This window comes from Caretta caretta, chromosome 6, assembly GCF_965140235.1.
Source record: "Caretta caretta isolate rCarCar2 chromosome 6, rCarCar1.hap1, whole genome shotgun sequence".
NCBI lineage: Eukaryota > Metazoa > Chordata > Testudines > Cheloniidae > Caretta > Caretta caretta.
In genome coordinates, this window is record NC_134211.1 from 110,027,369 (window position 1) to 110,050,898 (window position 23,530).

Genomic DNA, 23,530 nt, shown 5'->3' on the forward strand with positions numbered 1-23,530 from the left:
TGTCAATGGACTTCCTGATCTATTGCAGCATCGGAACTACTTTTAAATTCTGCTGCAGGTTTAGGAGTGTGCTTGCAGAGATTTTAGAATTAAGTGATAGACTTCCCTAAAGAAGCGTGGAAGTTGCTTAGTCGTGCCTTATACATTCTAGAACATGGAAGTTGGCATTCAAAAACTGAAACCTCTGAGAAGCAAGAGTGGTGTGAGTAGGTAGAGAAGAGTGGAGTGGTGTGTAGAGAAGTAGTTGTTTCTGTTGAAAGCATAAAGATTCTCAGCCTAAAGATACACACACATTAAATAGGGGGTTAATATATGTAACCACAATCCTGTCCAGTCTACACCTGTTCCACTATGTACAGGGAAGAATAACCAAGGTAACTTTTTTTTTCAGTGTGTATGTATGTATATATAAAGCTTATCTTCTCTTTTTCTCCACCTACAGGCAATGGGACGCATCTTTGTGGGGCTCTGCCAAGTGGGCGCATGGGGCTGCTTTGATGAGTTCAACAGACTTGAGGAGCGTATGCTTTCTGCTGTTTCCCAGCAGGTTCAGTGCATCCAGGAAGCCTTGCGAGAACATTGCAATTCAAACTATGACAAGAGTATGCAATTTTTTCCATTGCTAATGGTTTTCTATAGCTGTTCTGTCAAAAGAATGCCCTCACTTGCATGTCTGAAATATGTCCTTTTTGAGAAATCTCTTTGATCAGTTACTCCCACATTGGCCAGAGGTTTTTTTTTTTTTTTTTTTTTACATTTTGAAAATGTAACTTAAACATTAAACAATTAAAGGAAATAGCTTTCAACAGATATGCAGTCACTTTCAACACTGTGTAACTTTAGTGTAGTGGTAGAAAAAATGTTTGACTAGTTGTACAGTAACTCATCGCTTAACGTTGTAACGTGTTCCTGGAAAATGCAACTTTAAGCAAAACAATGTTAAGAAAATCCAATTTCCCCATAAGAATTAATGTAAATGGAAGGGTTAGGTTCCAGGAAAAATGTTTTCTCCAAACAAAAGACTATATTATGTATACCCACAGTATAAGTTTTAAACAAACAATTTAATACTGTGCACAGCAGTGATGATTGTGAAGCTTAGTTGAGGTGTTGAAGTCAGAGGGTGGGATATTTCTTAGGGAATTCCTTACTGCTCAGTGATGAACTAGAACTCAGCTGAGCCCTCAAGGGTTAACACATTGTTAATGTAGCCTCACACTCTACAAGGCACCATGAATGGAGGGAGGGGAGACAGCATGGCAGATAGAGACAGAGACACACACCCTGTGTATGTGAGAGAGAGAGATGTGCATTGCCACTTTAAGTACGCTGAATCACTCTAAGTAGATTGCCTTTTTAAGTAGACCAGGAAGTTGAGACAGCAGCTGCTACCAGCATGCTCCCTCTCTCCTGAGCCCCGTAGTGTCCCCTCCCCCAGCTCTATGGAAATGGAATAAGCAGAGGGGAGGGGGACACCCTGATATTAGCCCCCCTCTTGCCCCCACCCCCGCACAGCAAGCAGGAGGCTCCTGGAAGCAGCTCCAAGGTAGAGGGCAGGAGCAGCACATGGCAGTGAGGGGGAGGGACAGCTGAACTGCCAACAATTGATAGCCTGCTGGGCGGCTGCCGCACAGGGAACTTAGGGGAACGGGGAGCTGATGGGGGGCTGCTGGTCCACCCTGGTTCCAAGCCCCCACCAGCTAGCTCCATTGGGCTGGTCTTTCTGCAAGCAGTGGACAAAGCAGGCAGCTGCCAAACAACATTATAAGGGAGCATTGCACAACTTTAAATGAGCATGTTCCCTAATTGATCAGCAATGTAACAACAAAACAACCTTAACCGGGATGACCGAGATGACTTTAAGTGAGGAGTTACTGTACCATAAACAAAACTATACAGGATACTAAAAGTGAAGTTTCAACTACTGTAGTTGATAGCTGATTTGACTGAGACAAAATCAATTGTAACTAAAAATACTTTGTGTGAACTACTTTTAGCTTCCGCACCTATTACTTGTGAGCTGCTGAATAAACAAGTTAAAGTGAGCCCAGACATGGCTATCTTTGTCACCATGAATCCTGGTTATGCGGGTAGATCAAATCTTCCAGACAACTTGAAGAAGCTGTTCCGTAGCTTGGCGATGACAAAGCCAGACCGCCAGCTGATTGCCCAGGTCATGTTGTACTCCCAGGGTTTCCGTACTGCTGAAGTGCTTGCCAATAAGATTGTCCCATTCTTCAAGTAAGTAATAGTCCCTTAAACAAGTCTGGCCCAAACCACAAGTGACCTTTTAATGTACTTAAATCTGGAACTTAAAATGGCTCTGTAGGTAGTTTTGAAACTACCATAGCAAGAACATAGAACGGTAAGCATGCTTGACACTTTACTATTGAACATTAGTTTTGTGATCTTAGTATGTCTAAAACTGACTCTGATCTCTTTTATCTTTAGACTCTGTGATGAGCAGCTCTCCTCTCAAAGTCATTATGACTTTGGCTTAAGAGCTTTGAAGGGTGTACTGATTAGTGCAGGAAATGTGAAGAGGGAGAGGATTCAGAAGATAAAGCGGGAGAAGGAAAAGCGTGGTGAAGTTGTTGATGAAGGGGAAATTGCTGAGAACCTACCTGAACAAGAGGTAAAACATATACAGATTTTTTTATATTGATTCACAGCAAAGGGGTGATTACTGTAGATACGCATGTATATGAGCACTTACAGTAAAGCACCTGCTGTATCTAGCATAAACGTAATCTATTTAAGTTCACACATTGTCGTATTTACTTGAAGTCTTGGTACTTTAGGCTACAGAAGTGGTGGTTTCAGCAGATTGAATGGAGTTTTAATCAGTGCTTGAGTTGTTGGAAGTATCTTTCTTACAATAAAACAGAAGCACCTGATGGTTTGTGATCATTACAAACTTTCACCATTCCAATAAAACGAGTGGTGTCCTGACTGTATTCCAAGTGGAGTAGACATTCTGAATGAACTCCTCTGTAGTTCACATCACTTTCAGATAAATGTTATGTAGGCAAGTACAGCTGTCACTCCTCAATTAAGGCAATTGTATTAGGTGATAGCTTAAGTATTCCCTGTATAGCATCACTTCAAGTTCATAATGCACTGTTATAAATGGTCTTGCACAAATACAAAACTCAACATCAAATACGTTTTGCAGGGAATAAGAATGCCAAATGCAAACCTAGCAAATGTCAATATACTCTGCAGTCTTAGTCTTCAGCGTGACCTGTTTGAAATATTTCCACCAATGTGACTAATGCAGATATTCATTGCTTGCCTTGTATTGTCTAATCAAAGCATGAAAATTTTCCATGTAGATTTTGATCCAGAGTGTGTGTGAAACAATGGTACCCAAACTTGTTGCAGAAGACATCCCATTGCTGTTCAGTCTCTTGTCTGATGTATTCCCTGGAGTACAGTATCATCGTGGTGAAATGACAGCCCTGCGAGAGGAACTTAAGAAAGTGTGTCAGGAAATGTACCTTACCTATGGTGATGGAGAAGAAGTTGGTGGCATGTGGGTGGAAAAGGTACATTGTGATAGTTGTAAATCTTACAATGTGGAGTTGACAAAAGTACATGTAGCACTTTCCATATTCCGTGATACAGAAATCAAATATAACTGCTCCCCAAATAGACAGAGTACCTAAAATAAATTTCAACTTTAAGTGATTCCGGATTATTATGTTTGAATCTTAATAACTGGAAGTCTTAAATCTGTTCTGTCACAGGTTCTTCAGCTCTATCAAATTACCCAGATCAATCATGGGTTGATGATGGTGGGTCCTTCTGGAAGTGGAAAGAGCATGGCTTGGAGAGTGCTGCTAAAAGCTCTGGAGCGGCTAGAGGGTGTAGAAGGTGTTGCTCACATCATTGATCCAAAAGCAATCAGCAAAGATCACCTCTATGGTACTTTGGATCCAAATACCAGAGAATGGACAGATGGATTGTTTACACATGTCCTGAGAAAGTGAGTCTTAAACATTAGTAGCATATAAGTTAAGAAGTGGCTATTAGAGAGATCCTTGGATGTTGTCATTGCCATGGAGGATTGAGGAAAGGGAATATTACTGTTTTTTAACCTACACTAAATGCTTTCCTGAATTTAGGATCATAGACAATGTGAGAGGTGAATTGCAGAAACGACAGTGGATCATCTTTGATGGGGATGTAGATCCTGAATGGGTGGAGAACTTAAACTCCGTGCTGGATGACAACAAACTGCTGACTCTGCCCAATGGAGAACGTCTCAGCCTTCCACCAAATGTAAAGTTCTTTTTGTTTTTACAAACATTTTAGCATTTCTAAATAGTTTAATCTACTGAAAATTTGATAGCTCTGCTGCTTTTGGTAGCTGACATGAACAGGCTCTTACCACACAAACTGTGGGCACAGAGTAAAGTTAATATTGCATCAGAGCAAAAGTGATCTTATGCAATGGTCTGGTTCAATTCTTTAAAACCCTTCTGTGGTTATGGAGTTTGTCATGTCAGGTTTACCTTGACCCTACCAGACTAGGAAATACTAGATCATGCATAAATGTCTAATTAGGTGTTAAATATATAAAATACCTGATGAAGTTAAGATAAAACTTAAATTTTATAACACCTATTGGCTTTTGGGGAGTTTAGAGAAGCATATTAATTGAGCTTTTATAGTGACTCCTCGTTTAACGTTGTAGTTATGCTCCTGAAAAATGCTACTTTAAGCGAAATGATGTTAAGAGAGTCCAATTTCCCCATAAGAATTAATGTAAATAGTGGGGGGGGGCTAGGTTCCAGGGAAATTTTTTTTCTACAGACAAAAGTTTAAGTATAAGTTTTAAACAAACAATTGAATACTGTACATTGTGAAGCTTGGTTGAGGTGGTGAAGACAGAGGATGGGATATTTCCCAGGGAATGCCTTCCTGCTAAATGATGAACTAGCACTCGGCTGAGCCCTCAAGGGCTAACACATTGTTGTTAATGTAGCCTCACACTCTACAAGGCAGCACATATGAAGGGAGGAGACACAGCATGGCAGTGGCTGCAAACGTTCCTTGTGGAAACTGAACATGATGAACTCATGCTATCCCACTGGAGTGCACCACTACCTCCACTTTCCAAAGTACCGGGTGGGAGAGATGCATGTGTGTGTGAGACAGACACACACACCATGTGTGTGAGACAGACACACCACATGGGTGGCTGTGACACACAGACAAACACACCATGTGTGTGAAGCGCATTGCCCCTTTAAGTATGCTGACCCCACTCTAAGTACACTGCCTTTAAGTAGATCAGCAAGTTGAGGCAGCAGCTGCTGCCAGCAAGTCCCCTCCGTCCTGAGTCGTGTCCTGTCCCCTCATTTCCCCTGCTCTGTGGAGATGGGGTACAGGAGCCGGGGGTAGGGGACATAAGAACATAAGAATAGCCATAGTGGGTCAGACCAAAGGTCCATCCAGCCCAGTATCCTGTCTGCCAACAGTGGCCAATGCCAGGTGCCCCAGAGGGAGTGAACCTAACAGGTAACGATCAAGTGATCTCTCTCCTGCCATCCAGCTCCACCCTCTGACAAACAGAGGCTAGGGACACCATTCCTTACCCATCCTGGCTAATAGCCATTAATGGACTTACCTTCCATGAATTTATCTAGTTCTCTTTTAAATCCTGTTATAGTCCTAGCCTTCACAACCTCCTCAGGCAAGGAGTTCCACAGGTTGACTGTGCGCTGTGTGAAGAAGAACTTCCTTTTATTTGTTTTAAACCTGCTGCCCATTAATTTCATTCGGTGGCCCCTAGTTCTTATATTATGGGAACAAGTAAATAACTTTTCCTTATTCACTTTCTCCACACCACTCATGACTTTATATACCTCTATCAAATCCCCACTTAGTCTCCTCTTTTCCAAGCTGAAAAGTCCTAGCCTCTTTAATCTCTCCACACATGGGACCCGTTCCAAACCACTAATCATTTCAGATGCCCTTTTCTGAACCTTTTCTAATGCCAGCATATCTTTTTTGAGATGAGGAGACCACCTCTGTATGCAGTATTCAAGATGTGGGAGTACCATGGATTTATATAAGGGCAATAAGATATTCTCCATCTTATTCTCTATCCCTTTTTTAATGGTTCCTAACATCCTGTTTGTTTTTTTTGACTGCCGCTGCACACTGCACACTGTGTGGACTTCTTCAGAGAACTATCCACGATGACTCTAAGATCTCTTTCATGATTAGTTGTAGCTAAGGGTATGTCTACACTACGAAATTAGGTTGAATTTATAGAAGTCGGTTTTGTAGAAAGCGTTTTTATACAGTTGATTGTGTGTGTCCCCACACAAATGCTCTAAGTGCATGTAGTCGGCGGAGTGTGTCCACAGTAGCGAGGCAACCGTCGACTTCTGGAGCGTTGCACTGTGGGTGGCTATCCCACAGTTCCCGCAGTCTCCGCCGCCCATTTGAATTCTGGGTAGAAATCCCAGTGGTTGATGGGGCTAAAACATTGTCACGGGTGGTTCTGGGTACATATCATCAGGCCCCAGTTCCCTCCCTCCCTCCCTCCCTCCGTGAAAGCAAGGGCAGACAATCATTTTGCGCCTCTTTTCTTGAGTTACCTGTGCAGACACCATACCACGGCAAGCATGGAGCCTGCTCAGCTAACCGTCACCGTATGTCTCCTGGGTGCTGGCAGACGTGGTACTGCATTGCTACACAGCAGCAGTTTATTGCCTTTTGGCAGCAGACAGTGCAGTATGACTGGTAGCCGTCATCAACGTAGTCCTGGGTGCTCTTTTAACCGGGCGCCTGGGCAAACATGGGAGTGACTCAGCCAGGTCATTTCCCTTGTTTCGTCTCGTGGCGATTGAGTCCTACCGGCAGTCCACTGTCTTTTAACTTCCAGCTAGCAGAAGATGATGGCTAGTCGTCATACTGCACTGTCTTCTGCTGACCACCCAGGAGATGATGATGGCTAGCAGTCGTACTACACAGTCTGCTGCCAGCAAGATGTATAAAGAAAGATGAAGTGGCTCAAAACAAGAAATAGACCAGATTTGTTTTGTATTCATTTTCTCCTTCCTCCCTCCGTGAAATCAACGGCCTGCTAAACCCAGTTTTGAGTTCTATCCTTGAGGTTTTGAGTTCTATCCTTGAGGGGGCCATTCAGTTTCTCACAAAGCCACACCCTTTGTTGATTTTAATTCCCTGTAAGCCAACCCTGAAGCCATGTTGTCAGTCGCCCCTCCCTCCGTCAAGGCAATGGCAGACAATCGTTCTGCACCTTTTTTCTGTGCAGACGCCATACCACGGCAAGCAAGGAGCCCACTAAGATCACTTTGGCAATTAGGAGCACATTAAACACCACGCGCATTATCCAGCAGTATATGCAGCACCAGAACCTGGCAAAGCGATACCGGGTGAGTAGGCAACGTCAGCACGGTGACGTGAGTGATGAGGACATGGACACAGACTTCTCTCAAAGCACGGGCCCTGGCAATGTGGGCATCATGGTGCTAATGGAGCAGGTTCATGTGGTGGAATGCCGATTCTGGGCTCAGGAAACAAGCACAGACTGGTGGGACTGCATAGTGTTGCAGGTCTGGGACGATTCCCAGTGGTTGCAAAACTTTCGCATGCGTAAGGGCACTTTCATGGAACTTTGTGACTTGCTTTCCCCTGCCCTGAGGCGCAAGACTACCAAGATGAGAGCAGCCCTCACAGTTGAGAAGCAAGTGGAAATAGCTTGCAAAGCCAGACAGCTACCGGTCAGTCAGGAATCAATTTGGAGTGGGCAAGTCTACTGTGGGGGCTGCTGTGATGCAAGTAGCCCACGCAATCAAAGATCTGCTGATATCAAGGGTAGTGACCCTGGGAAATGTGCAGGTCATAGTGGATGGCTTTGCTGCAATGGGATTCCCTAACTGTGGTGGGGCCATAGACGGAACCCATATCCCTATCTTGGCACCGGAGCACCAAGCTGGCGAGTACATAAACCGCAAGGGGTACTTTTCGATAGTGCTGCAAGCACTGGTGGATCACAAGGGACGTTTCACCAACATCAACGTGGGATGGCCGGGAAAGGTACATGACGCTCGCATCTTCAGGAACTCTGGTCTGTTTCAAAAGTTGCAAGAAGGAACTTTATTCCCAGACCAGAAAATAACCATTGGGGATGTTGAAATGCCTATAGTTATCCTTGGGGACCCAGCCTACCCCTTAATGCCATGGCTCATGAAGCCATACACAGGCAGCCTGGATAGTAGTCAGGAGCTGTTCAACTACAGGCTAAGCAAGTGCAGAATGGTGGTAGAATGTGCATTTGGACGTTTAAAAGCACACTGGTGCAGTTTACTAACTCGGATAGACCTCAGCAAAACCCAATATTCCCACTGTTATTACTGCTTTCTGTGCGCTCCACAATATCTGTGAGAGTAAGGGGGAGATGTTTATGGCAGGGTGGAAGGTTGAGGCAAATCGCCTGGCTGCTGGTTTTGCACAGCCAGACACCAGGGCAGTTAGAAGAGCACAGGAGGGCGCGGTGCGCATCAGAGAAGCTTTGAAAACCAGTTTCATGACTGGACAGGCTACGGTGTGAAAGTTCTGTTTGTTTCTCCTTGATGAAACCCCCTGCCCCTTAGTTCACTCTACTTCCCTATAAGCTAACCACCCTCCCCTCCTCCCTTCGATCACCGCTTGCAGAGGCAATAAAGTCATTGTTGCTTCATATTCATGCATTCTTTATTCATTCATCACACAAATAGGGGGATAACTACCAAGGTAGCCCGGGAGGGGTGGTGGAGGAGAGAAGCACTGGGAGAGGTGGTGGAGGAGGGAAGGACAAGGCCACACAGCACTTTAAAAGTTTAAAACTTTAAAACTTATTGAATGCCAGCCTTCTGTTGCTTGGGCAATCCTCTGGGGTGGAGTGGCCGGAGGCCCCCCCACCGTGTTCTTGGGCATCTGGGTGAGGAGGCTATGGAACTTGGAGAGGAGGGAGGTTGGTTACACAGGGGCTGTAGCGGCGGTCTGTGCTCCTGCTGCCTTTCCTGCAGCTCAACCATATGCTGGAGCATATTGGTTTGATCCTCCAGCAGCCTCAGCATTGAATCCTGCCTCCTTTCATCACGCTGCCGCCACCTTTCAGCTTCAGCCCTCTCTTCAGCCCGCCTCTTACTCTCTTCAGGCCGCCACTTACTCTCTTCAGCCTACCACCTCTCCTCCCCATTTTGTGCTTTCCTGCACTCTGACATTGTCTGCCTCCACGCATTCGTCTGTGCTCTGTCAATGTGGGAGGACAGCATGAGCTCAGAGAACATTTCATCACGAGTGCGTTTTTTTCACCTTCTAATCTTCACTAGCCTCTGGGAAGGAGAAGATCCTGTGATCCTTGAAACACATGTAGCTGGTGGAGAAAAAAAAGAGACAGTGGTATTTAAAAAGACACATTTTCTAGAACAATGGCTACACTCTTTCACGGTAAACCTTGCTGTTAACATTACATACACAGCACATGTGCTTTCGTTCCAAGGTCGCATTTTGCCTCCCCCCACCCCGTGGCTAGCCCCTCCCCTCTCCCCATGGCTAACAGCAGGGAACATTTCTGTTCAGCCACAGGCAAACAGCCCAGCAGGAACGGGCACCTGAATGTCCCCTTAAGAAAAGCACCCTATTTCAACCAGGTGACCATGAATGATATCACTCTCCTGAGGATAACACAGAGAGATAAAGAACGGATGTTGTTTGAACGCCAGCAAACATACACTGCAATGCTTTGTTCTACAATGATTCCCTAGTACATGCTACTGGCGTGGTGTGGTAAAGTGTCCTACCACGGTGGACGGAATAAGGCTGCCCTCCCCAGAAACCTTTTGCAAAGGCTTTGGGAGTACATCCAGGAGAGCCGCAAATGTCAGGGCAAATTAATCATTAAACATGCTTGATTTTAAACCATGTATAGTATTTTAAAAGGTACACTCATCAGAGGTCCCTTCTCTACCTGGCGGGTCCGGGAGGCAGCCTTTGGTGGGTTCAGGGGTACTGGCTCCAGGTCCAGGGTGAGAAACAGTTCCTGGCTGTCGGGAAAACCGGTTTCTCCGCTTGCTTGCTGTGAGCTATCTACAACTTCATCATCATCATCTTTCTCGTCCCCAAAACCTGCTTCTGTGTTGCCTCAATCTCCATTGAAGGAGTCAAGCAACACGGCTGGGGTAGTGGTGGCTGAACCCCCTAAAATGGCATGCAGCTCATCATAGAAGTGGCATGTTTGGGGCTTTGACCTGGAGCGGCCGTTTGCCTCTCTGGTTTTCTGGTAGGCTTGCCTCAGCTCCTTAAGTTTCATGCGGCATTGCTTCGGGTCCCTGTTATGGCCTCTGTCCTTCTTGCCCTGGGAGATTTTGACAAATGTTTTGGCATTTCGAAAACTGGAACGGAGTTCTGATAGCACGGATTCCTCTCCCCATACAGCGATCAGATCCCGTACCTCCCGTTCGGTCCATGCTGGAGCTCTTTTGCGATTCTGGGACTCCATCATGGTCACCTCTGCTGATGAGCTCTGGCCAGCATGGCAAGCTGCAGGTGACCATGCAAACAGAAAATTAAAATTCAAAAGTTTGCAGGCCTTTTCCTGTCTACCTGGCCAGTGCATCTGAGTTGAGAGTGTTGTCCAGAGCGGTCATAATAGAGTACTCTGGGATAGCTCCCGGAGGCCAATACCGTCTAATTGTGTCCACAGTACCCCGGCAAGGCCGATTTAAGGCTAGTTGGGGGGTGGAGTAAGGAAATCGATTTTAAGAGCCCTTTAAGTGGAAAAAAAGGGCTTCATTGTGTGGACGCATGCAGGTTTACATTGATTTAATGCTGCTAAATTTGATCTAAACTCCTAGTGTAGACCAGGGCTAAATTAGCCCCCATCCTATTGGTATAGTTGGGGTTAGTTTTTCCAATGTGCATTACTTTACATTTATCCACATTAAATTTCTTTGCCATTTTGTTGCCCAATCACTTAGTTTTGTGAGTTCTTTTTGAAGTGCTTCACAGTCTGCTTTGGTCTTAACTATCTTGAGCAGTTCAGTATCTTCTGCAAACTTTGTCACCTCACTGTTTACCCCTTTCTCCAGATCATTTATGAATAAGTTGAATAGGATTGGTCCTAGGACTGACCCTTGGGGAACACCACTAGTTACCCCTCTCCATTCTGAAAATTTATCATTTATTCCTACCCTCTGTTCCCTGTCTTTTAACCCAGTGGTTCTCAAAGCCGGTCCGCTGCTTGTTCAGGGAAAGCCCCTGGCTGGCTGGTCCGGTTTGTTTACCTGCCGCATCTGCAGGTTTAGCCTATCGCAGCTCCCACTGGCCGCGGTTCACCTCTCCAGGCCAATGGGGGCTGCATGAAGGGCAGCCAGCACGTCCCTTGGCCTGTGCCACTTCCCGCAGCCCCCATTGGCCTGGAGGGGCAAACCGTGGCCAGTGGGAGCCATGATCGGCCAAACCTGCAGACGCAGCAGGTAAACAAACCTGTCTGGCCCGCCAGGGGCTTTCCCTGAACAAGAGGCGGACCAGCTTTGAGAACCACTGTTTTAACCAGTTCTCAATCCATGAAAAGATCTTCCCTCTTATCCCATGACAACTTAATTTACATAAGAGCCTTTGGTGAGGGACCTTGTCAAAGGCTTTCTGGAAATCTAAGTACACTGTGTCCTCTGAACTTTGTCCACGTTTGTTGACCCCTTCAAAGAACTCTAATAGATTAGTAAGACATGATTTCCCTGTACAGAAACCATGTTGACTTTTGCACAACAATTTATGTTCTACTATGTGTCTGACAATTTTATTCTTTACTATTGTTTCAACTAATTTGCCTGGTACTGACGTTAGACTTACCGGTCTGTAATTGCCGGGATCACCTCTAGAGCTATTTTAAAATATTGGCATTACATTAGCTATCTTCCAGTCATTGGGTACAGAAGCTGATTCAAAGGACAGGTTACAAACTACAGTTAATAGTTCCGCAATTTCACATATGAGTTCTTTCAGGACTCTTGGGTGAATGCCATCTGGTCCTGGTGACTTGTTACTGTTAAGTTTCTCAATTAATTCCAAAACTTCCTCTAATGACACTTCAATCTGTGACAATTCCTCAGATTTGTCACCTACAAAGGATGACTCAGGTTTGGGAATCTCCCCAACATCCTCAGTCATGAAGACTGAAGCAAAGAATTCATTTAGTTTCTCCACAATGACTTTATCGTCTAAGTGCTCCTTTTGTATCTCGATCGTCCAGGGGCCCCACTAGTTGTTTAGCAGGCTTCCTGCTTCTGATGTACTTAAAAAACATTTTATTATTATTTTGAGTTTTTGGCTAGCTGTCCTTCAAACTCCTTTTTGGCTTTTCTTATTACATTTTATACTTAATTTGGCAGTGTTTATGCTCATTTCTATTTACCTCACTAGGATCTGACTTCCACTTTTTAAAAGCCTTTTTATCTGTCACTGCTTCTTTTACATGGTGTTAAGCCACAGTAGCTCTTTTTTAATTTGGGATATACACTTAAGTTGGGCCTCTATTATGGTGTCTTTGAAAAGTGCCCATGCAGCTTGCAGGGATTTCACTCTAGTCACGGTACCTTTTAATTTCTGTTTAATTAACCTCCTCATTTTTGCATAGTTCCCCTTTCTGAAATGAAATGCCACGGTGTTGGGCTGCTGAGGTGTTCTTCCCACCACAGGAACGTTAAATGTTGTTATATTATGGTCACTATTTCCAAGCGGTCCTGTTATAGTTGGACCAGATCCTTCACTCCACTCAGGACTAGATCGAGAATTGCCCCTCCCCTCGTGGGTTCCTGTACCAGCTGCTCCAAGAAGCAGTCATTTAAAGTATCGAGAAATTTTGTCTCTGCATTTCGTCCTGAGGTGACATGTACCCAGTCAATATGGGGATAATTGAAATCCTCCATTATTATTGAGTTCTTTATTTTGATAGCTTCTCTAATGTCCCTTAGCATTTCATCATCACTATCACTGTCCTGGTCAGGTGGTCGATAATAGATCCCTACTGTTATATTCTTATTAGAGCATGGAATTACTATACATACAGATCCTATGGAACATGTGGATTCATTTAAGATTTTTATTTCATTTGATTCTACATTTTCTTTCACATATACCAACACGTATAGGGACACCCTGACATCAGCACCCCTCCTTACCCCACCACCCCCTGCACAGCAAGCAGGAGGTTCCCGGGAGCAGCTCCAAGGCAGAGAACAGGAGCAGCACATGGCAGTGGCGGGAGGGATACCTGAACTGCCCAGCAATTGATAGCCTGCTGGATGGCTGTCGCACAGACAACTTAGGGGAGCTGATAGTGGGGCTGCCGGTCCCCCCTGGTTCCAAGCCCCCAACAGCTAGCTCTGGCAGCCACCTGCTTTGTCCACTGGTTGCAGAAAAACAACGTTATAAGGGAGCATTGCACAACTTTAAACGAGCATGTTCTCTAACAGATCGGCGACGTAACAATGAAACAACATTAATTGGGACGATGTTAAGTGAGGAGTTACTGTAATAGATTCAGTAGAACATAAAATCTAACTTCTCTTAAATGTCTGCACTTTCTCTCTAGGTGCGTATCATGTTTGAGGTACAGGATCTGAAATATGCTACTCTGGCCACAGTGTCAAGGTGCGGAATGGTCTGGTTCAGTGAAGATGTTCTAAGCACAGACATGATATTCAATAATTTCTTGGCCAGACTACGAAGCATCCCTCTGGATGAAGATGAAAAGGAAGCTCAGCGCAGGCGAAAGGGCAAAGAAGATGAAGGTGAAGAAGCAGCTTCTCCAATGTTGCAGGTATAACTTGGAATGGATTGTAATACTGTGGACTGACACCAGACCCACTAAAAGTAGGAAGTGCCTTGAAAGCTTATCTTACCGGCTGTACTGAATATAAATAGACATTGAGTTAACAAAATATAACTTGCGTGTTGTATTCCCCAATTAAAGTATGACACTTTGAACCCATGCTATTCACAAACTTATTTTAAAATCTAGTGTTATGACTTAAGACTACAAACCAAGTTCCTTGAACAATGCTAATGTCTTTACCAACAGATTCAAAGAGATGCAGCAACAATTATGCAGCCCTATTTCACATCTAATGGACTAGTGACTAAAGCTCTTGAACATGCTTTCAAGTTAGAGCATATCATGGACCTCATTCGTTTGCGCTGTCTTGGTTCATTGTTCTCTATGTTGCATCAGGCTTGCCGCAATGTAGCCCAGTACAATGCAAACCATCCCGATTTCCCTATGCAGAAAGAGCAACTGGAGCGTTATATCCAGGTAAAGTGAATACTGCAGCAAAGTGATCTGAAAGCCTAAAGATGAACACAGTTACCAGACTTTTTGAATAGTCTCCTTGTATTTTCTTCAGCTGTCCTTCAAACACAAGTAATACTTTTTTGCATTTGTGTGGACTAAACTTTCTCTTGTCTTCCATCAGAGATACCTGGTCTATGCAATACTGTGGTCATTCTCTGGAGACAGTGGACTGAAAATGAGAGCAGAGCTGGGAGAATACATTAGGAGAATCACCACTGTACCGTTGCCCACAGCACCCAACATACCCATAATTGATTATGAGGTAATAGCCTCTTGTACCTTGTATAGTTACAAACCTAATTCCTAAAGAAACAAAACCAGAATGACCCACAGAAGCTTATGTTCCAATACATCTGTTAGTCTGTAAGATGGCACAGGACTCTTTGCCACTATTTCTAAATTAACCTCTCTCAATGGGAGTAAATTAGTATCTCACAAGTTAGCTCAAGGCAAGCCACTCTAAATTTGATTGATTATTTTATTTTTTGTTTGTTTTGCTCAGTTGGTACATAATTTATTGTGTAGTCCAAGCTTCTTCTAAACTAGTCCCACAGAATTAAATCTGCAGGTGTTAAAAGCCTAACTGAGTTCACAGATTAAAGCATGAAGTTGTGTAAAATACGATGGGGTTATGATGAGAACCCCATTGAAACACATCTCTCTACTAAATTTGTACATTAACTATTTCTGTTCACCTAGGTGTCAATTACAGGTGAATGGGTCCCATGGCAGTCCAAGGTTCCTCAGATTGAAGTTGAGACACACAAGGTTGCTGCTCTTGATGTTGTAGTACCAACCCTAGATACTGTCCGGCATGAAGCTTTGCTGTATACTTGGCTAGCGGAACACAAACCCCTAGTGCTCTGTGGCCCACCAGGTTCTGGAAAGACTATGACCCTTTTCAGTGCTCTCAGAGCCCTCCCTGATATGGAGGTAACTATTCTGTTTATGTGTGGGTTATTGAATAATAGCAAATTTATAACAAGTAAAAGCTGCCTACAAGGTTTACTCTCGTGATTACAGCAACACCTCTCTACTTACATGGCAAAAGCTTCTTTGTATCAGAGCTCTTTGCCCAAGTAAATGAATGTATCTTTATAACACTCTGTGAAGTAGAAACATGAACTGTAAAAGGGAGTGGAAACTGAAGCAGAAATCAGTGACTTGCCCATAGTCACCAGGAAGATCTAGACTCTTCCTAACTCCAGGAGTCCCTTAACTTCAAGGCCATCTGTTCTTCCTTTCTAACTAGCAGCAGTAGTACTGGCTTTTTTCCACTTGTTCAGTATTAAATCAAAAGTATTTTGAGTTCAAGTAGCTGTTCCGTCTTGGTATATGAGTGTTTAAACCTGTTAACAGTGATGAGAGACAGTATGTATAACAGGTGGGTACTACTGGCACATAACAGACTTTGATGGCAAAGTCTATAAGGAATTTTACATATCTGTAGTGACCCAAATACTTGTGTAAACAGTATCCAGTGATCAGTATCTAGTCAACATACAGCATATATTTTCAATCTGAAGGCCAAGTTGTAACATATATTTGTTACTGAGGAATGATAATCTATTGAAACTTTGGTTCTAAGACTTCAAGCTATTAAAACATATCAAATGTCTTCATGAATTTACCTCTTTCACCCCCTTTTTTTTTTAAAGGTGGTTGGACTTAACTTCTCTAGTGCTACTACCCCTGAGCTACTTTTGAAAACTTTTGATCATTACTGTGAGTACAGGCGTACACCTAATGGAGTGGTGCTGGCCCCCGTGCAGCTAGGAAAGTGGCTGGTGCTGTTCTGTGACGAAATCAACTTGCCAGATATGGATAAGTATGGCACGCAGAGAGTCATATCCTTCATTAGACAGGTTTGTTTTGTTGTGAAACTAAGGATTCTACTGTTATGCTTTTATGGAAACTTTCTTATATTAAAACAATTCCCTCATTCAGATGGTGGAACATGGAGGCTTCTACCGTACATCGGATCAGACCTGGGTGAAATTAGAGAGGATTCAGATTGTTGGAGCTTGTAACTCCCCTACCGATCCTGGAAGGAAACCACTTTCACATAGGTAAATACTATTCTGAAGCTACTAAAACTATAGTACTGATCTGCAAAATGGAGTATCTGATTCCTTTACATTCTACTATTGGAATCCAGTTTTTGTAGCGTCAAATATTGGTTTAAAAATACCTTGCATCCAAATGAGCTGCTCATTAACAGTCCATCAGGCTCCTGTTGATCTTCAATAAGTCTTGGAGCACTGGAAGTTCCGAAGACTGGAAGAAAGCTGCTAAAATGCCAGTTTTTAAAAAGGGTAAATGGGATGACCTAGATCCCAGCCAGAATAATGGAGTGGCTGATACAGGACTTGATTGTTAAAGAGTTAATAGAGGGCAATGTAACTAATACAAATCAACATGGGTTTATGGAGAATAGATCATGTCAAACTAACTTTGTTGTTTTTGATGAGATTGCAAATTTAGTTGATAAAGGTAATAGCGTTGACATAATATACTCACTTAGATAAGGCATTTGACTTGGTATTGCACGACAATTTGATTTAAAAAAACACACAAAAAACTAGAATGATATAAAAGTTACATGGCACACATTAAATGGATTAAAAACTGGCTAACTGATACGTCTCAAAATGTAACTGTTAACTGGGAGCCATTATTGAGTGGGCTTGTTTCCAGTAGGGTTGCGCAGGGCCTGGTTCTTGACCATATGATATTTAACATATTTATCAATCACTGATTGTTTGCAGAGGACCCAAAAATGGGAGGATGGTAAATAATGATGAGGACAGGTCACTGATTCACAGCAATCTGTGTCACTTGGTAAACTTGGCGCAAGCAGTTAATATGCATTTTAATAAAGCTAAATGTAAATACATACATCTAGGAACAAAGAAAGTTGGCCATACTTACAGGCTGGGGGACTCTATCCTGAGAGAGGTTTGGGGATCATGGTGGATAATCAGTTGAACTTGAGGTCCCCGCTGAACATGTAACGCTGTGACCAAAAGAGCTAATGCAATCCTGGGATGCTTAAATGAAGATCACAAATAGCAATAAAGAGGTTTACCTGATCTCTGTATTTGGCACTCATGTGACCACTGCTGTGTGGCCACTGTGGCATTGATGTGACCACTGTGAATCTGTGTCCAGTTCTGATGCCCACAATTCAAGAAAGATGTGGACAAATTGAAGAGAGTTCAGAGAAGGGCCACAAGAATGATAAAGGATTAGAAAACCTGCTTTTATAATGATGGACTCAAAACGCTCAAGATATTTAGTTTAACAAAGAATATGTTCAGGAGGGACTTGATTAGTCTGTAAGTACTGTGACAAAGTTCCTCCTCTGCCTTGGGGGGTCCTGCGCTTATTGGCGGATTTGCTCGCCTCAGCGATTCACGGCAGCCCTCAGTTTGGCCACTTTTGCTAGTGGCTCAAACCTGCCGTTCACTCAGCTAACCTCATCACTGGCCAGCATGGGGAAAGGGAGGAGAACAATCCCTGCAGTCTCTGCTGACCCAACTAGTGGGTCAGGGCCTAGGCCAGGAACCTTCCCCTCTGGTGGAACCCACAGTCGAGGTCACCTCCTCTTGTATCAAATAGGGAGTTGAAGGGATTGGGGGGAACCTGGGCCTGCCCTCTACTCTGGGTTCCAGCCCAGGGCCCTGTGGATTGCAGCTGTCTAAGGTGTCTCCTGTAACAACTGCGTGACCGCTACAACTCTCTGGGCTACTTCCCCATGGCCTCCTCCCAACTCCTTCTTTATCCTCATCACAGGACCTTCCTCCTGATGTATGATAATGCTTGTACTCCTCATTCCTCCAGCAGTACACCTTCTCACTCTCAGCTTCTTGCGTGCCTCTTGCTCCCAGCTCCTCGCACACACCTCACTAACTGAAGTGAGGTCCTTTTTAAAACCAGGTGTCCTGATTAGCCTGCCTGTCCTAATTGATTCTGGTAGCTTCTTAATTGGTTCCAGAAACTTCCTGATTGTTCTGGAACAGCCCATTATCTTACTCAGGGGAAAGGGACCTGCTTAATCTGGAGCTAATGTATCTACCTTCTATCACACTCCTGTAGGCATCTGGCCTGACCCTGTCACAGTACCTACAGAGGGAACAAATATTTAATAATGGGCTCTTCAGCTTCCAGCCACTGGATCATGTTGTACCTTTCTTTGCTAGACTGAAGCTAGACAAATTCAGACTGGAAACAAGGCATACATTTTTAACAGTGAGAGTAGTTACCCATTGGAATAACTTACCGAGGGTGGATTCTGCATCATTCACAATTTTTAAATCGAGACATAGGCGCCGACTCCATGGGTGCTCCAGGGCTGGAGCACCCACAGGGAAAAATTGCCACAGCAGCCAAGCTCCCTGCCCCAGCTCACCTCACCTCCACCTCCTCCCCTGAGTGCACCATGCCCCGCTTCTCCCCTCAGCGCTTGCTGTGGCAAAACAGCTGCTTCTCAGCGTAACAAGCTGTGTGAGGGAGGGGGGAGGAGCAGGAATGCGGCGCGCTCAGGGGAGGATGCGGGGAAGAGGCGGGGCCAGGGCGGGAATTTGGGGAAGGAGTCCAATGGGGGAGGAGTCGGGGCGGGGACTTTGGGGAAGGGGTTGATATGGGGGTGGGGCAGGGGCAGGAGGAGGTGGGGCAGGCATGGGTCAGGGAGGGGGGGTCACGCACTCACCGGCGCCAGGAGAAGTTGGTGCCTATGAATCAAGATAACAGCATTTTTTTCTAAAAGATGCCCTGGGAATTATTTTGGGGAAGTTCTACCGCCTGTGTTATATGGGAGGTTAGACTAGATTGCTTCTGACCTTCGACTCTCTGAGCAGACTGTACTCACTCACATCCCTGTACTTCAAAGAGGACTTTGTTTTCGCCAACAGGGTGGTATCTAATGTGAGTGCTGAACATTACTCACTTCAGAGGCTGAGAATGCTGTTATGAAATTAATAGTTACTTTTACCCTATGGAACAAGCAGCTTGGATCAGAAACAAACCAATATGATGTGATATTGCAGAGTACAAGTCAGTAATTGACTCTCCTACTTTGACTTTTAGTGGCTTAATTTGAGATGAAATCTCCACCAAGGATGGCAGTTGTTTTGAATATTGAAAATAGATCGGTCAGGTCTAGTCTAGCTGACTTGGGTGAAGTCTTTCCTGGTATGAACACTAAGCTATTGGACCTCTTTCAGATTTTTACGCCACGTCCTTGTGGTGTATGTGGACTATCCTGGACCAGCTTCTCTTACTCAGATATATGGAACATTCAATCGTGCAATGCTGAGGCTTATCCCATCGCTCCGCACATATGTAGAACCTCTTACTGCTGCCATGGTAGAGTTCTATACAATGTCACAGGTAACTTGATCTACACACTATCCCAACTTCTACTGACTAGTCCTCTTTCCTTGTTACTATTCCACTTTAGATAAATCCCAGTGCTTTTTGTCTTGGCCTGCTTACCCTGTTTTTATTAGTAGTTGTGAGATGGGGACATGAGAAGCATTGTTTGCATGTTAATTATTGTTGCACAACTTTATCCTATTATATACTATACCCAGTGTTTTGAATTTTAGGAAAGGTTCACCCAGGAGACACAACCACACTACATCTATTCACCTCGTGAAATGACTCGATGGGTGATAGGTATCTTTGAAGCCTTAAGACCATTAGAAACCTTACCTGTTGAAGGCCTTATTAGGATTTGGGCACACGAAGCTTTGCGTCTCTTCCAAGACAGGTAAAGAAACTATGGAAATAGTATTAAAAGTACAAATTGTAGAAATGAACAAAAGTTTAAGTTCATAAAATAAGTGCCACCTTCAAAGGCTTATACACATAACCAAAATATGAAGAATAATATTTTTGTGGATTTGAAATCTAGTCCTCTAAGCTCAGGGCAAGAGAAGTGTCTGTTGGATTGCTAAGTAGTTGCAAGTAGGTAGAACTGACTCATATTTACAATAGTATTATCCTTTGCCTTAATTTGCTATTTATAGCACTTAGCGTGTCCTTCACACGTATCTGTTTTTAATAGGTGTTGCATGCTTGCTTGTAACTGTCTTTCTCTCTAACTAGACTTGTGGAAGATGAGGAGAGACGTTGGACTGATGAAAACATTGATATGGTAGCTCTGAAACATTTCCCCAACATAGACAAAGAGAAAGCTATGAGCAGACCCATCTTGTACAGCAATTGGCTGTCAAAGGTAAAGAGGGATATCTCAATCGAAGCCTTGCCATTGACTGTTGCAGACACTAAGTATCCTATTAAGAGAGTGAATCTTTGCCCATCACTTCTCTTAGGCAGCACTCGTTCTAGCATACTAAGTGCAATCCATGCTATGATAGGATTTACCGTTGACAATAAGGATTGCTAACCATTTGGACTTAGTAAGCAAACACATTTGATGCAGCATGCCATGATGGGTATCCAGCACACAGCATAATCTATCTGGGTATCAAGGGAGTAGAACTGTGAATTTGAAGGCAGAGCATATACCCAAACAGGGACACCTCTAGAATACCCAGGGTAAGCATTGCAGAAAGTATCCTGGGGTCTTGGACTAGTGCAGTTAGAAGATGTAGGTTGTCTTTTTGGTTTATTTAACAAATAAGCCAGTGGTGTCGGTAACCACACTGGCTAACTAATGACTCAAAGAAGAAGTGCCACCCACTGAGTCACAAGCTTCACTTCCTAGCATCCTGGGTTTCCCTGGGTTTCCCAAGTGGTGTTAGATCATTGTGTAGCTTGATCTGAGGTATGACCCAAGGTGGTATGATTGTGGAGTACAAGCATACTCAGTCTTGTATCTAGCTGTATGCTTTCAGAACAATAATTGCCTATAGTCATCTCATAACAAACATTAGTGTCTGATCAATAAACTGTTCATGGCTTTAGACACCCCACCACCACCACCAATCCTTTATATGACCTCAACTGTTGCAGCTGACTTCAAGAAACAATTGTGTAATGCTAATATGTGGTTGTAAAGCTTGTTGCTCTGAATGTTTTAGGGTTTGCTTTTCAGTGTCCAAGCAGGTATTCATAAATCTACTTCTCTGCCTGCTGGCTAAATGCTCTCCTGTCTGTTTACACTTATGAAAATGCACTTAACATACATGCACCCTGTGTTAGATAACGTAACTCAAACTAGTTGAACCATATGTGTGTTCAAATCAGGAGTTTGCAGTGATGGTAAAAGTGCCAAGGAGGAGCACAAATACCTATCTACCTGGGAATTTTCTGGCACCTATGAATATACTGACTTATATTGCCTCTTAAAGTAATCAGTAGATCCTTTTAAATGCCTTACATTACAGTGGCTCTGCGGACATGATGTACAAATAGAAAATGCATCAGATTTTAGTGCAGCATCTGAGCTGGTGTGGAAACTAGTTTTTCAACTTAAAGTGAAAGTCTGAACTGTGCAGCTAAGAGGCACAGCACAGAACTCATAGCCAAAGGGGAGTGGGGTGGGGACTAAGGTAGCTTTGAGTCTTAGTGGGCTGTCTAAATCGTGCAAGCCACTTCCCAGATGCCTGCAGAAATTCTGGGCAGCACTGCTGCCGTGGCATGTAACATTACATGCCCTGCCCGTGGCACATGCTACATCAGAGTCTGAGGGGGTCCCTGTGGCGATCCTCCTCAATTCTTGAGTTGGGAATTTGTGTCACTCCAGCCTCTTTATCCAGCACAGAGGGGTCAGCAGGTTGAGAATCTCTCCCTTAGTCTTAAATTCTAGATGGTTAGATCTCTTGCTTACATATTGGCCTCCTTATTCTAGGATTATATCCCAGTGGATCAGGAAGAGCTGAGAGACTATGTAAAAGCCAGGCTGAAAGTGTTTTATGAGGAAGAACTTGATGTGCCACTAGTGCTGTTCAATGAAGTTTTGGATCATGTGCTAAGAATTGACCGGTAAGCTGAATTTCCAACTCCTGGGTTTGTCTAGTTTGAATTATAAAACAAATCTGTATTCAGACTAGTCCAGAATGGAGCACCAGTTTGTTCTGGTGTTCTACTTGGGAGAGGCATTCTGTAAAGGGGGCACTGCAAGGTTGGAATTATAGCAGTAGACTGAGAAATACTGACAATAGTCACTTCAGTGTACCCCCGAACCGGTCACAGTACTAAAAAAAAAATACAGGTTAAGTTTGCAAGAAAAGGAGGTTTGGAAATGTGGTGGCTAATTCACAATTTATCAAGCAATAAATTTACTTGAAGTACCAATCTCTTTCAGAATCTTCCGCCAGCCCCAGGGTCATTTGCTTCTCATTGGAGTTAGTGGAGCAGGGAAAACTACTCTCTCACGATTTGTAGCTTGGATGAATGGTTTAAGTGTTTACCAAATAAAGGTTGGTTTAGTTCAATCACTCAACAAAAAAACTGACTGTTAAAGCTTGCAGTTGTCTTACAGATATTCTATCTTTGGTAAGATAAATGTATAAACGTAAGTCATTGTGAGGGAGGATAAGGGCTAAAAAAGATCAGTAACTATTGCTAAATCTTTATAGGTTCATAGAAAATACACAGGTGAAGACTTTGATGAAGATCTGAGAATGGTCTTAAGACGCTCTGGCTGCAAGAATGAGAAAATAGCATTTATAATGGATGAGTCAAATGTACTGGGTTCTGGATTCCTGGAGAGAATGAATACTCTTCTGGCCAATGGAGAGGTAACGAGTAAATGTGTATAAAGCAGCAGTTATGCAGGAAAAAAATCAAGCCTTTAAGAAAAATATACTTATTTCCTGGATTAGGTTCCTGGTCTCTTTGAAGGAGATGAATATGCCACCCTTATGACTCAATGTAAAGAGGGAGCACAGAAAGAAGGTTTAATGCTAGATTCCCATGAAGAATTGTACAAATGGTTCACCAGTCAAATTATTCGCAATCTCCATGTTGTGTTCACCATGAACCCATCTTCTGAGGGCCTGAAGGACAGAGCAGCTACTTCTCCAGCTCTCTTCAACAGGTAACTAACTTACTGTGTTTGGGAACTAACTACAACAAAGTATCTTAACACTTTGCGTCTGTCTTTTTTAATTAAGAATATTGTTAATACCCTCTTAAAAAAAGAAATTTTGCAGGCTTTAATGTCTGTCTTGTCCTGTCTGC

The 23,530-nt window shown here is 43.6% G+C and overlaps 1 protein-coding gene across 1 annotated transcript in view; it reads left to right on the plus strand.

Moving 5' to 3' along the window:
• LOC125628853 (cytoplasmic dynein 1 heavy chain 1-like) overlaps positions 1–23,530 on the plus strand; it is a 99,656-nt gene that overhangs the window by 39,999 nt on the left and 36,127 nt on the right. The window contains exons 29-47 of the mRNA XM_075129882.1: positions 443–602; positions 1,998–2,241; positions 2,452–2,635; positions 3,336–3,548; positions 3,750–3,988; positions 4,128–4,284; positions 13,619–13,846; positions 14,108–14,338; positions 14,499–14,639; positions 15,077–15,310; positions 16,036–16,242; positions 16,325–16,446; positions 19,603–19,768; positions 19,987–20,150; positions 20,489–20,618; positions 22,197–22,330; positions 22,653–22,767; positions 22,927–23,088; positions 23,173–23,387. Coding sequence (XP_074985983.1) covers positions 443–602; positions 1,998–2,241; positions 2,452–2,635; positions 3,336–3,548; positions 3,750–3,988; positions 4,128–4,284; positions 13,619–13,846; positions 14,108–14,338; positions 14,499–14,639; positions 15,077–15,310; positions 16,036–16,242; positions 16,325–16,446; positions 19,603–19,768; positions 19,987–20,150; positions 20,489–20,618; positions 22,197–22,330; positions 22,653–22,767; positions 22,927–23,088; positions 23,173–23,387 — 3,446 coding nt within the window. The remainder of the gene's footprint in view (positions 1–442; positions 603–1,997; positions 2,242–2,451; positions 2,636–3,335; positions 3,549–3,749; positions 3,989–4,127; positions 4,285–13,618; positions 13,847–14,107; positions 14,339–14,498; positions 14,640–15,076; positions 15,311–16,035; positions 16,243–16,324; positions 16,447–19,602; positions 19,769–19,986; positions 20,151–20,488; positions 20,619–22,196; positions 22,331–22,652; positions 22,768–22,926; positions 23,089–23,172; positions 23,388–23,530) is intronic.